This window comes from Pelmatolapia mariae, linkage group LG3_W, assembly GCF_036321145.2.
Source record: "Pelmatolapia mariae isolate MD_Pm_ZW linkage group LG3_W, Pm_UMD_F_2, whole genome shotgun sequence".
NCBI lineage: Eukaryota > Metazoa > Chordata > Actinopteri > Cichliformes > Cichlidae > Pelmatolapia > Pelmatolapia mariae.
Window position 1 is genome coordinate 81,144,179 of NC_086229.1, and position 15,105 is coordinate 81,159,283.

The 15,105-nt window shown below is 39.6% G+C and overlaps 1 protein-coding gene across 2 annotated transcripts in view; it reads left to right on the forward strand.

Moving 5' to 3' along the window:
- The window catches only part of LOC134619274 (glucosidase 2 subunit beta-like), a 162,588-nt gene that overhangs the window by 19,862 nt on the left and 127,621 nt on the right, over positions 1-15,105 (forward strand). For both annotated transcript variants that reach the window (XM_063465043.1, XM_063465050.1), the window contains exons 7-8: positions 3,595-3,664; positions 8,067-8,145. In XM_063465043.1, the coding sequence (XP_063321113.1) occupies positions 3,595-3,664; positions 8,067-8,145 (149 nt within the window). The remainder of the gene's footprint in view (positions 1-3,594; positions 3,665-8,066; positions 8,146-15,105) is intronic.

Sequence of the window (15,105 nt, forward strand, 5' to 3'; positions counted from 1 at the left end):
AAAAACTTAATTTTTTTTAACAGCATCATTCCTAAAGAACTGCTAGCCTTAAACTTGGCTTATTGTATGAAGTATGAGGAAATGTAGGACTAGTATTTGCAAGCCTAGGATAGAAATGTAGCAAGCCTAAAATAAGTCGACAGTACTATCTACATATCCTTACCAAATACGAAAAAAATTCAGCAAAGACCTGACACAGGAGCAGAGAAATGGATCTTCAGTTGAAGGTATGTTTCAGGAAAAGCATACGTGGGTATAAAAACATACGATGGAGCACTATGAGTCATGGATTGGCCTCCCCAGAGCCCAGACCTCACCGTTATTGAAGCAGTGTGGGATCATCTTGACAGAGAACAGAACAAAAGGCAGAAACATTTAAAGAAGAGTCCTTCAAGAAGCCTGGAGAACTATTCCTGAAGAGTACTTACAGAAATTACAAGAAAAGAGAGTGTGTTGCAGAATAAAGGTGGTCAAACCAAATATTGACTTTTAAGCTTGTTAGAATTTCACAAACTCTGTTTTTGATTTAGATACTGTATTTCCATGTGTGTTTGTACATATTTGAATAAATTGATGTACTCTTTTCCCATTTTCCAAGCAAATTATAAAGAAATTGGGTGTTGCTCAAGATTTTTGCACAGTACTGTATATGTAAGGAAATCTCTGTATAAAAATTGTTTGAAGGAGAAATAGACTATAAGCCCTTTAGCCATAGATGATTACGCTTCCCTGTCTTTAATGTGCATTCACATGTAAATGCAAATGCTAATGGTAGGTTTGAATAGGAAAAGATTAACTGAATCCAACAAAATATGTATTGTTGGAATATATTAATATAGAGAATGTCTGTATCTTTGTATATGAAGGATGTACTAAGCACTTAGAGTGTCTGCTATCTTGCCTCTGAGGATTCGAGTAGTTCCCCTGAGCTAACCTATATGGACCAGATCCAGTCATAAACACTGGCTGTACTATTATATCCTCTTCTCTGGAAACCAGGGTCCATTATGAATTCAAAAGACTACTACTATTTATTTCTAATAAAACATGATTTGCACAAAGGGAAAATAACAAAAATTCTTGTCTGCCTGACAGTAGACTTTATAAAACTTATGTCTTCTTGAAATAATGCAGTAACACATGTTGCAGCAGGCATTGTCCTCCTGTTCTGAACTCTAACAGAGCGCTTCATATCCCCGCTTATACGTCTCCTCTCCAGATAAAGAAACTCTTGATTGTCCTTGTAGAGCAAAACAAACAGCGTCAAACATAAAAGAGTTCAGAAGGTCCCGTAAGGCTTGACATTTTCAGTCAAGCGGCAAAAACCCAAACTGAAAACAGAGCTTCACTCTGAAATTCCATTAAATTTGATATATTTTTAAAATATTTTTGTGGTAATTTAGTCCTAAAGCAGGACTGAGTGATGGTAGCTCTGCTAAGCTCTCCACAGAGAATGTAGACTAGTTTTATTCTTTTATCTTTATTAATTGTACCTTGTAATTTAATAGTTGATTTTTCGAGTTACGAATACCCAAGCTTCCTTGCAGCACAATCATTTATCTCATTTATAAAACCTGCGTGTCATATCAGCTTCAGGTTGTTAAAAATTTCCTGGAAAAATCACTCACAGCCGTGTGGGAACCTTGAAAAGAGTTCTGGGAATAAGGCAATTAGCTCAGCAACTGTAATCACAACCTTGATGAATTTATGAGCAAACTCTAATGAGTAAGATATTGATTTTGTACACTGCAACGCTCTCATTGTGCTGCAGTGTTTTTTTTTCCTGAACGTGATGCACAGTCTGAGTCATTCTGATGCTCACCGTTAAACGCACCGTTTAGGTTCAAATATTTATTTTCAGGTTTCTATCTCAGTATTTCCAGTCTTGTCATCCCCTCGATAAAGCAAAAACAAAAAAAAGATTCTACCTGCAGCGTTTTTTTGATCTATTTCCATTTCAAAATATTTCTTTTCATACAGAAAACTGTAATTTCCCTTCTTGGAAATCTTGCTTATGGTGTATAAAAGACAGGACAATGTGTTTTCTTAGCCTTGGAGTGCAGCGCGAGCCTACAATAACAAAGCTCTGTGTGGATAACATGGTCTGTAGGCTAGGCGTAGATCTGCAGTCTCCCACTGATATGTTCCATTTCCCTCTGTTCTCTTTGTGCCTCTCTTTTATTTTACGAGTGTGCCGTGATATTGCCCGAGCAACATGGGTGGATGACTGATGTTGTCCATTAGTAAACATAGTCCCCCTATATGTGCCGTCGGCCTAAAGAGCCAATGTCTTGAACCTCTTTCCCCTATTTTTCTTTTTTTTTGTTTGTTCTCCCTCCTACTCTCTCCTCTTTTATTTTCCCCATTCCTCTCGACTCTTCCTCTTACCTTTTGCCAACCAACCCCCACCCCACCCACCACCCTCCAATCCCCTGCATCCACTCTATCTTTTTTTCTTCCCCTGCCTTCGTCTCCATCCATCCTCCTTATGGTTGTTTTTCATAGCTATGGCTCTGCAGTAGAGGGAGGGATGAGACCATTTCTCTTCCTCCTTTAGTGCGCTCACTTTTTTTTTTTTTGCGAGACAGAGCGACCAGAGGATGGGTTGAGAATGTCAAGCATTAGGTTGGGAATAGAGTGCTGTTCAAACAAAAGAATAAGCCACTAATATGACAGATGCTGTGTGTATTGCAGGAGAATATTAGCAAATCTTGTTTAACTCCCGGGGTTGAATACAGTCAACAAACAGGGGGTGGGGTGGGGTGACGGGAATCTGGCTTCTCCGTAGACGTTTGCAGCTCCCGGTCATGTTTCGGGTGTCAAGGAGTGGCGTACGATCTAGCATCTTTTAAAACTTTTAATCCCACAAACAGCATGCCTTAATAAATATGGATTTATTTTGGCAAAGATGGGTTTGAGAAAAGGGATCATTCTTTAAACACCCCTGCATCACACACTTAACACAGTTGCTTTACTGTACACTGGGAAGAAATGCTAATTTCAAAATGAGCTTTTCTGTAATTAGTACAGAAAGATAATTGCGGCGGATGTGCAATTAGCATTATGTAAAGTGTTTTTCCCCAGACTTAGGGGCCAATCAGTTTACCCCTTGTACATTTTCTGCTCTGCCGATGACACGGGAGATGCTCAGTGCTGAACATAAGAGAACTTCCTCTCCTTTCCACTCGCAGTGAATGCGGATTCACAGAATGAATCGGTTGGGGTCACATGCTCGCTGGAAAAAGGGGGTTGAGGAAGTTTTTGCGTCTCCTTTTCATCTGCCTGTGTACATGAATGGAGAAGAGGGAAATCACTGTCATACCAGCCGTTACAGCACAAAGCCTCCTGATTGCATTCTGGACTCTGGCATGCTTTTTTTTTTTTCCTACAGGGAAACCAAATGTTCTTGCACAGCGTGACTGACTCATTGCCTGATTGCCCTCCACACCCCCCACCCCCCATATTTTTTAAATCCAGCTCCATCCTTTTCTTCATTCCTGCCTCTCAGTTTGCATTCAGATGGAAGTGGTTGCTATTTAAACAATCACATAATTCTACAGTAACACGTGATTTTTTTATTTTATTTTTTTTTAGGTCTCATCAGACATCAGAACAGCTCCGTTACCAGCATTTTCCATTTATTGGACACCAATAAAGATGGCAGGTAAATAACTTGTATTCAGACTCTTTTGAGTCCTGTTTTTGTTTTCATGTTCTGGCCAGTGCTACCCATTCTAGTGAGTCCAGAAACCTGCACTCATATGCGTATGAAGTGTCAGCCTTAAAATGTAACCCTACCCCACCTCCCAAGCTAGAACCATATTCTATTAATAGTTTGTTGATTACGCAGGCAAAGTTTTGCATAATAAAGATCCACTGATTCAGGTTTTGAAGGCTACCAGTGATGTTTTTATACTGAAATAGTTTTTCCTTGTTGGGTTCTGCTCTTGCCAGGGTGAATGGGCTTTTTGTCGCATTATTTCATTGCTAAGAAATCTAATACTACAAAAAAATATATATTATGTCGTCATCCAGCACTCTGCAGAAGTCTTCAGCCACCCCTTATTTCTTTATATATTGCTTCCAAGGAGCCAGACTTTAATGTAATTTGTTTAAAGTGACCTTGTGCAATATTTCTTCAGGCTTTCTGAAGAGCTATTAAATAGAAACTTGATATATTGGAATGGTGTGTGGTGTCTCCCTGCGACCTCCCCTGTACACTTAATGATGGGTTTTCACACCTCACGATTTATCAGTAAAGTCGTGGTTTGACTACCATTGCAATAGTTTCTGGGTTTTTCCAAAAGTAACTGCGTAGGCAGCGACTACAGTCACTAACTTCTAATGCAAACCCAGTTATCTTGTTCTATAAACAGGCCTGAAATATAACAGAAACCACTCAGTTCAGAAATTTCATGGGTTACTCATAAAGACTTCAGAAATAGGACAAATTCAGCAAAGACCTGATACAGGATGTGAGAGATGTATCTGGCCCTTCAACTGATCCAAAAGGCCATTCTTAAGGATGGGAAACAGGGTATGCCAGTTTACACAAGAACGGGACTGAAAATCCATTGCAACAGGTCTAACGGAGTGATGACTCCAATTTGGTTCAAATGGTTGTCAATAGGTTTTGGGGATCTTGTCAAAATGTATGAAATTATGACCATGGAAAAGCGGGGTTAAAGTTTGATACACCTTGTAAGACAATCTGGAAAGTATCTGATTTGCTATGGCAGCAAACACACTGCCAAAGCAGTAATACCATAGTATTACTATGGTATTCATTGCTAATACCATACCTGGATAGAAAAACATACAATGAAACACTATCAGTCATGGATTGGCCTCCCCAGAACCCGGACCACTGCATTCTTGGAGCGGTGTGGGATCATCTAGCAGCCTTCAAGAAGTCTGGAGAACTAGTAATTTCTTGTAATGACAGAAAGGACAAGAAAGCTGCATAAGAGAGCTAAAGTTAAGTGCTGAATTTAAATCGTTTGTTACATTTTATCTTTTTTTCCTGACAAATGATCGCCTGTCTTTGAACATTGTTCTCTCCAAATTGATTGGTGACAAAAGCCAGTCATTAATTTATCGGCCACTAGCAGTCAAATGAAACTGTACCACAAAACACGAAATAAAAACCACAAAAAAAAAAGAAAATACTGTTGAAGAAGTTGCTTTAATTTCCGGCAGAGTGAATCGGGGAGTTTTAGGAAATATTATCATGTCAGATACCCTCAAGAGAAATTCTGCTAATGCAGCAGAGTGAAACCAAAACAACATGAAATATGATAAAGAAGATCCATAACACTGGATTAAAACTATAGATTGTCACTCGCATTTATTCTGTCTTGCATTACTCGTGCTATAAAATAAATGGGTGTTCACATCAGTATGAATATGGATTACACTCATTAGTTCCACCTTAACTTGTGGAGCAGTGAAGTCTCATCAGTCTGCGTCGAATGCGCGCATCTCATTCCCTGGAACTCCTACACCTATTTATTCTCCAGCCAGCCTCAAAAAGTATTTCTTCGCCTTATTTGCATTGTTCGATCTTCAAGTCTCAGCAGGCTCACTTGTTGCTCCGCTCCACAATCTCCCGGCCTTCCTCGCAGCTACACAGACGAACTAAGTTGCTGTCAGGATCGGCGTCTGACGGCGGCCAGCTTTAAAGGGAATGGCATCCGTTTTGCTGCCAGGGAAGATATGTAAATTTTTCTAGTGGCTTGCAGAAAAACGGAGTGCATGATATCCAATGAGCCTGTCCCCCTTCATGCTTTTTCTCCACAGCCATCCACACCCTCACATTCCTCACTTTCCCACAACATGCTTGAAGTTAAAAAAAAAAATCAATACTTCTTAAGCTAACTGGGCATATTCTTCCGGAAAGCAAGCTGGCCCAAGCATAGTAAACTGAAAGTGCTATAAAACATATGGCCGCATCGAGGACGAACTGCTTGTGCAGCGATTTTCTGGCGGAGCGCTATATGCCCACTTATGCATTCCTGCGATTGGATGCAAACCATTATTCAAGCCCTCCTGCCCACCCCGTCCCAGCCACAGTCCCTTCCCTCCCCCCCTCTGCCTCCATCCATCCACTCCATTCAAAGCACCGCCTCGCGCTTAAACAAACACATTACTAAGCTGAAATATCTGCAAGTGTCGCTCATTTCTATCCAGCCATTGTCTCAGCCTGTCAGTATGTGGATTCGGTGAGTTGGCTATCTTGATGCAGGACGTGTCCCGATGCCCATTTGAATAAAGCAGGAAGTGAAGGCTTTGCGCTTGTGTGCTACATCACCAGTCCTCCCCTCCCCGTGCGGCTCTGCGGCTCACATGCCCGAGTGTCAAGCTTGATTTAGTCGCCGTTATGATAAATGCAGATTTGCTGGTATACCTGACGCTTGCACGTTGCCGGGGACTTTGATCGAGATTAGCATGCACACTACAGGCTCTTTATCGTGCATAAAGCAGGAAAAAAAAAAAAAAAAGCTCTTGGCTTTGTCCCAAATGACACTTAGCGAAATGTTATCCCATTCTTAATCCACTTGATTGGAATTGCTAATTATCTTTAATGCAGATTCACAGATAATTGTTCTCTCATTTATACTGTGAGCTAATCTCATTTTTGTGTCACCAGTAATTGCTTCATGCAACCCGTTTTTTTTTTTCTTTTTTTCCTTTAAAGTTTTGAATCTGCTCTGATATGCGTGAAGGAACATGTCAGTGGTAGAGATGTCGCTGATTATCACCACAGTTTGTACTTAATACTAATATTAATTCTGTATAAATATTGTTACTGCGAGTTACGCAGCAGGCTAATGTCGTAGGCTGAGTGAAATATCTTTGCATGTGGCGTTTCCGATGTTTCGGTGACACCTTTAACATCAAGTTTATATATTTGCAGTCTCACAGATTCATATTGCGTTATAGGAGGGTAAATTATTCCCCCACACTTTGTTCATTAAGGTAGATTCTTGCCTTCCTCACGATTATTTCAACCCAAACCTTCCTGAGCACCACACACAAGTGCAACCCACTGTGCCAGCTGGCAAGCAGTTGGCAGCCCAGTGCAGGATTAACTGGTACCAGTATGCTGGCCTATAAATAGAGTCTACCAACTGCTTCAGGAAATGAACCATGATGGAGCCTCCCAAAGGCCCACGAACAGGTTGTGCTTTTTATCCCCTCCCCTCTGTCAGGATTCATCAGTGCATGTGTGTGAGTTACCAATAATTTTACTGTCTTTCTCAGGGAAACCTAGCAAAGCACCTGCTCTCGAGATCAGGTCTGCATCTGCCCTCAGTGATTGGGGGCAAAGCCGGTTTTCCTCACACCAAATTTTATTTATTTCTTTATTTCTTTTTTAGAGGCGTCATTGTGTGGCCTCTGTGCAGCTCGACAATGCGGAGAGATCATTGCTTTTCTCCAGCACTTACCCCTAGCATTGATCCTCTGTAGTGGAACAAGCTATTTGCTTTGTATGTTTGCCTGCACGTCCGCTTTTGATGGACTCCTAGGATTGATCCTGGCCATGCAGTCATTATCTCCATTCAGTTTAGCGCTGGTTTACGTAAAACCTGAGGAAGGAAGACACCAGCGGTGAAGAATGGCCGTAGAAAAAAGATCTAAATGCTGTAGGATAATAGGTGGCATGAGAGATTTTGACTGCACTGTGTGCTGCTTTATGTTTTGTGCAGTTTAAACTGCGATAGGGTAAAAGGAAAGAGAAGTGCTCAGCTGAAAGTGAAACACTTTTACCAGCAGAACATCCTCGATCGCAAAATGTATTGTTGGTTTAATGCAGTCGGTTTGTGTTACTGACTGGTTGTGCATCTGATCAAAAAGTTTAGTATTTGTTGCTTTTGTGCAAACTTTGAATCCCTGCCACAGGAAATGAGACTGAAATGTGACTGTCTCAGTGGGCCTCAGGTGCTCGTGAATGCTTTGCTGATGACATGTTGTGTGGATCATGATGAAATCAACTTATTATAATGGGCGAAAAAAAAAAATTGGGATAAATACTAATATGCTTCCTGATTTTGTACCCTCTGCAGTTTGACAGTGGATGAAATCAAGGCTAAAGTGGTGCTTGTCCACGATGAGCAGCGTGTTCTCTCTGAGGGTGAAGCACTGGTGAGTTCATCTTTATTCATAGTTTATGCTACAACTCTGCAGGTAATATTTTTTTTAATGATTTATGATTATTTAATGCTGGATGGGGAAACAGCCCAGTGCTACACCTGTGTATCTAAAAGTTTCTTGGTTGTCCACATCGTGTGTGGCTCTCCAAAGTTCCCTTCAACTGTCATTTCCTAATGACAGCTGGAAGCTTTTTGATATCTTTTTATAGCCTAGCCCAATCCTGGAAGCCTCAATTAGCTTTGCAGTTTCTTAGAGAAGCCCTTGGTTGTTGAGTGCTACCACAAGAGTTGAAGAGTGTGGAGGATTTATCAGCTCTGAATTGTCACCAGCTGATGATTCCCTTAATTAAGGCCAAATAAGTTAATGAGGGTCTGAGGCTTTTTATGTGAAAATGTTACCTTGGAATCTTTTGCCTAGTCTCACACCAAATTATGCCACATTTATTGTTGGCAAGAAAAATGTTGTATTTTCAAAAATAAACTAGCTGTTTTTTTTGCTTTGTAGGGGAAGTCTTTTCACACGTTCTTTCTTTGTTGGAAAATAAAGCTTTTCTAACATGTATGACGTTTAAAAAAGTATTCTTTAACCTAAATACTAACTGAAACATTTTGTTGTCTAATCTGATTAAACAGTGAGTGAAAATAATAATAATAATGATATACAGGAAGTTAACCCAAGTCTCATCAGAGCAGCTTTTATGACTTGCGTCACTTCTATTTTTCATAGAATGGGGGGCTTAAGACATTAAGAAGCATCTTTTTTTGTATTCATCTACAGTCCTGTTTATCTGCTGTGTGTCTGGTGACTTCTCACTGTACTTCTTCTGCTGATCAAACAGCCTTTTCTCAGCTTCAGTCAGGGACTTTAAGAGAAGTGTAACAATTTTCAGACACAAATAACGTTGTAATGCTGTGAAATTAACTTTATCGATTCTGCAGATGGGAGGAATTGATTACGCTTGCTGCTTAGCTCCCAGTAGCAGTAGTAGTAGTAGTACCTACTACCTTAATAATAACAGATGACTTAATGTGTTAAGGTGTGCGGTGGGCAGGTTAATGTTTATGATAATGTTTTAATACTTTAGTGTTGTTGAAACAGGAAATTCCTCATAAAGACGAGGGTGTCAGTTTGTTTCAAGCAGTGTTCAGCTGCTAGTGAGGGGAGGGGCTGTGTGCTGTCTGTATGAAGTTGTGTGTCAGCTAGAGGCAAACAAGGCACTGTTCAATATTGTTGCAAATGAGTATCCAATAGTCATTTTTTGTAACAATTAGTATCTGAGAGTGCAGGTAGACAGTCACAGGACATCTACGTAGGCCCCACCCTCTCATTTTATGATAAAACTAATAAATACTTCATCGCATTGCAGCTGGGTTGAAACTTCTGCACCTACTGGAGTTGTTTTTTATTTTTTGTTATAGTTATTATTTATTTATTGATTGATTTATTTTAATTTGGGGGAAAAGTAACAGTGTGTTAAAAGTAGCATTTGAGGAAATGCTAACTGATCTAATCGAACTGATTTCTGTTATTTTGATTGGTTTTAACAGTGCTTTATGCTACTTTCATTCATTTTTCAAGAAGTTATTTTAAAAAAAAGTGGAAGTTATTTTAATTAGTAAACTTAAGTGGCACAAAAACACTTTATTCCTTCCAGGAAAAACCATCCAGGAAACACAGACAAACCCATAGCTTCCACACCGTGTCTACACCATCAACAACAGGACATTCTGCATATTTGCATCCAGATATCCTGCTGAATTACCGCTCGTCAATTTCGCTGCCAGAAGAGATTACCCTTTTTGTCCGCGTCAGACTACAGGACTTTATAGCAGATTTGCCTTTGATTCCTTTCCTTATCCCGACATTCAAATGTGAGTCTGGACCCCGTCAGTGCTGATGTTCGACCCATTATCTGGTACTTTGAAGGGTTTATAGAACCATTCTTAAAGCCTACAAAAGTGCTTCTGGAGTCATCGGGGCTGTCCTGATGTTTGATGTTTAATTGTTACAATCTTGATTGTTACACATATAATTGCTTCAGCATGTACACAGCAGACAGTGAAAATAACAGTGGCAAAGTGAAACAACAAGGTAGTCTTCATGTGCTTTGGGAAGACAGAGATGGAGCAAGCTGAACAACTTAGTAGAGACTCTCAAAGACTTTCAGGTTATTTCTAGAGCAGCTGACTGTAATGTGAAGCAACATAAACGTTTTAGTCTTTGATGCTAATGTTGTGTTTGGATACTATTGCTAATTACAACCAATCTGAGCCAGTTGTCCTTGATGACTCATCGATGGATATGTGAATGTATATAATTTTGGGGTTGTGTATTTCTCTACGTCATTAAATTCATTACATATGAATAAATACATATATGAGGAAATATTATTCCATATCTCTAAACAGTATTGCTGGAGCGCCTTGAGGCAACTGTTGTTGTGATTTGGTGCTACATAAATAAAACTGAACTGAATGAAATTGAATTGAATTTCCGCATCCGCCAGGGTCCACTCAAGTCTGAATGACAGAAATTTTATCCTAAGATAATGAGTGCAAGCGTCCATGGGGATGTCCGCGTGCGTGCTTGTTTTTTGTGCACTTACAACTTTACGGGTGCTCCAGGCTAGTGGACTAGTATAGGAAAGCAGGAATTACTTCTCAGCCAACATGTCTCCAGCTGTCCATTTCCATGTCTGCCAGAATATAATCTAGGCTTTCTTCCCCCCTCCATGCTCCTTGAAAGAGTCTGAAGTTATGCCACAGACCTGTACTCTCTTTCTGCAGTTCAAATCTCACCTCCAGTTCTCACTGACAAATACACAACCTTGCTTAACCTGCTCTCACCGACCACTTTATCATCCAGACTCTTGAAACAGCCTGCTTTTTCTCATTGCACAGTGTTGCTAAAGTTCCAGCAAAAGTTGCTGAAATTCACGTGAGGCTGAGTTGCCTCACGTGAATGTGATACACTGTTCACTCTAAATCAATAATCTAAATAATATCCAATAATAATGTGTGTATATACATGCAAACACATGTAGATATACACTCCGTGTTATTTGGGATTTGACAGAAAGAAAATCTGTGAATATGTAAAGTTTCTTGTTATATGTATGACTCAGTTTTGAAAATCAGTTATTATTATTGAAGTCACGCTGCAGACTGCCACATAAACAAAATGATCATGATTGTGAAATTTGCAATCGCACTCTCTCCGTTAGTTGGTTTAAAGATGGGAGCCGTGTCCATGATCACTCGCAGTCTTTGGTTGCTGTCTTCAAAGCAACTTTCGAGGTGTCGGGATGCCAGTAAAATGGCAATAAGATAAAATCAGTCTGCTATCAGTTTGTGATTGACTGGTTTCAAGTTGGTAATTATATGGAAACTGTTATACAGCAATTAACTGTAATAAATTGCAAATCTGTTGCTGTCTAAATACACAAAAGTCCATAATCATCATACTTCATACTTACATTGACAGTCCAGCCAGAACTTCATAAATTAATAACAGAAATTCTGAAATTCCACCAGAAAGAGTGACATAGTTTCTGCAGGATAGCAAAGGCACTTATATAGGAATATAATCAGCATGAAATCAGAATACAACCAGTTGGCAACTAGTTGCATCAAGTCCTCCATTGCAAAGAGATGCACTGCAGTTATTTACAAACCTTCACCATTCTGTCGACGCAGCCAGCTGTTAAAATCATTCTGAGTCACACTGCAGCTACCTGCAATCAGTTGCCATTTGTGAAAAAATTCAATGCAGTCACAAGGCAATATCATTTTTCTCCTTTGGTTGCAAGAAAGTAGTTGTGCTATTTTGTAAATGTGAATAAACTACAACAATATATTAGAAATATATCAATTAATAATTTTTTTGAAGAAGGCATAAGTAGTTTCCCAGAACACCTGGAGTAAGTACTGCATTTACTTGGGAGTACTTTCATCTGTGGATCAGTGCACAGCTGGTGCACTGGTGAGTATTTATAGCATCTGGACTGTAGGTAGGAATGTCAGACCTGTCAAGCTGCCTATTGCATAAGAACACCATCGAACATATCCCTTTTATGTCTAAATAGTAGTTTAGTAGTTTTATCTTAGTATACTATATAGCGCTATCTCAAAATCAAATATTGATTTAATCTGCTGTTGCATTGTCTGCAGGTTTGCTATCTGGTTTCGATCAGCTGTGCGCTTGCCTGACTGGTTCAATGTTTTTTCCCCACTTATACAACAGGGTTCCTTCCACAGTCATTTGAATTCCGAACAGGAAGCGCACAGTGATTTTCCCTCAAGCTGCTGTGTGCGAGAACGCGGCTGTCTGCTTCACTCTAAACTTGTTGAGCCTCCCTTGTACCAGGCAGCACATACCAAAAATCTGTGGCTGTAAACAAAAATGGCAAACGCTTAAATTTTCCTCTGCCTTTTCCCTCCTGTAAATCATATGCACAATAATAAACAAACATGCAAATTACCAAAAAAAAAAAAAAAAATCAAAGCACGTCTGCTGGGTTCTCCCACTGCAGGGCATGAGGAGTTGAGCCTTTGAGTAGGTTCTCACTAGGCCGAAAATGTGTTTACAGATATTTTCACAAATTAGTTTGTCTGTATTTAGTTGGAGTAGGACTGTCCTCCACTCCTTAAGGGGTGATGATGTGTATTTTTTGCTTTGGCCTTCTAATTTTAGCCTCTATAAAATTCTACCGTATTCGTTTGTTGTGTCGGCACGCAACGGAAAACAAACCCGTGCAGCTCCAGCGCTTTAACCAACATGAAAGACTCAAAAAAAAATCAGTGCTCATTTGTTGTTGTTTGGTTTTTTTCTCACGTTTTTTCTCCCCTGCTTGCTAACGGGGAGACATTCCTAATGAATTCAGCTGCATCTGAAGAGGATGAATCAGTTTGAATATGCATGAATATGAAAATGTGTACTTAACTGCAACCACAACAAACCGTGATCAAGCTGGGCAAATTAAGCAGGGTGCCATTGACAGTGGTTACCGGGCAATTTACATTAGAACTGACAAGCGGCCCCACGTTAGCACCTTAATCAAGGTCCAGGGGCAGCAACAGGTGTGCCTTTAAAAGTTAATTGCGTGTATTGGTGCGGGTTTAAGTAAAAGGTTTTGTTTTGAAACCCTCTTATTGATTCTTTGGTGTTTCTGTCTTAGAAACACATTTTCTGGTGACTTTAACGTTGCCGTTACTTCACTATACAGCTTGTGCGTACTCTAAATGTGTTTCCTCAAGACACAGAAAGAAAGTAATAACACTAAAGTACCTGTTTTCCTCCCTCTATATGAGCAAAGACAAACGCAAAGTTTCCTCCTTGTCAGTTCTCGGCTGTAACGTCTGAAGACCTTGATAAGTTTTCTCCTGTCGGGGCCATATAGGTTTTTTGCACGCTTATTCAATTTGTGTCATTTTCACATCTTTTTATTTCCCCGCTTCTCCCCTTTCTCTTAAGAAGCTTTGGTCTCCACAGAAAATTCAACTTCCACTTCAGCGGCCCAGATAATTCAAGAACAGAGAGGATTTTCAGGAGAACAATTTGATGATCAAAGGAGGCGCTGAGCTCGGGAGGGAGAAGGGATATTCTGAAGTGGCTCTCTGTCGCTATTCTGTCATTATGTTATAGCCGTCCACTCCTGTAAAAAAAAAAAAAAAAGAGCTGATAATGTAGGTCCACTCGTGTTTGAAAGGTAATCATGCTGATGAAGGAGAATGTTTTTCATTGTTAAATAAAAAAAGCAGCTGAGATTTATGTTGTGCTGTCGCTATTCTCCGAACGTCAGATGCAGCCGACGTCTGAACAGAAATGATTTCAATACTCAAACCGAAACATTTGCACTAAATCAGACAGAACTCTTATTTCTTTGAGTATTACCTGTAGGACAATACATTTTCAGGAGCACCAGTGTGTAACCAAGCTTGGACTCCAGCAATGTGCTTGTGAACTAGAGCTAGAGGAAATTGCCTTCTCTCAAGCTATAGACATTTGTGCCGAGGTGAATTTCACTTATCCATCTACTACCCACTCGCTTCTCTTAAAGCCCCGTACTCAGTCTACCAGAAATGGAAAGAGATGGAGAAAATAACATGTTTTTCTTTTTCTTTTGAACATGAGGACGAAACCCCCCGGATTTAACGGGGGGGGAGTCAGTTTCTGTTTGGTGGTGATAAGAGAGAAAAGTTGAGGAAATTTCACATTTTTGTGTGTAGCTGGAAAAGGTCGGGGGTTTCCCCATAACGGCCTGCCTAGTGTGTATGGAAATCCTGCTTGTTTCACAGTTTTATAATATTGACCATGCCCTAGGGTTCCCTAGTAGACGAGCTGACATTGCCTTGGTGGTAACGAGGCAGAAATGATGACGCTGTGGTGTAGTTGGGAGGTAGCGGTGCGTAGACGACCGGGGGGGAAACAGAACATTTAAGATGTCAGAGCTCTTTGGGTTACCTTCACTAAGTTTTGCAAGTAAGATTTTTATCTCTGTGGTTGTTTCATCATTTTAAAAATAATCATTAAATGTCTAGATTTAATTTTTAACATTTCAACATTTTCATTGATCGACTATTAACTTGTTATTATCAGACACATTAAAAAGTCTAAACTTACCTTAATCAAGTTTTTTAAATCCATCTATCTCTATATTTATATATGTATATATACAAATATATATATATATATATGTATATATATATATATATGTATATGTATATATATATATATATATATACATATATATATATATATATATATATATATATATATATATATATATATATATACATATATATATATATATCCTGTTTATCCATAGAAATATCAAAAACATTCCCTATGCTGTTCATCCAATCCCAACATTTTTCTGTCATGGTGGCAGCTTGACAACATCCCACAGAGCCTAAAAGCACCTGCAAAGCAAAGCAAGCAGCCCTGACGTGA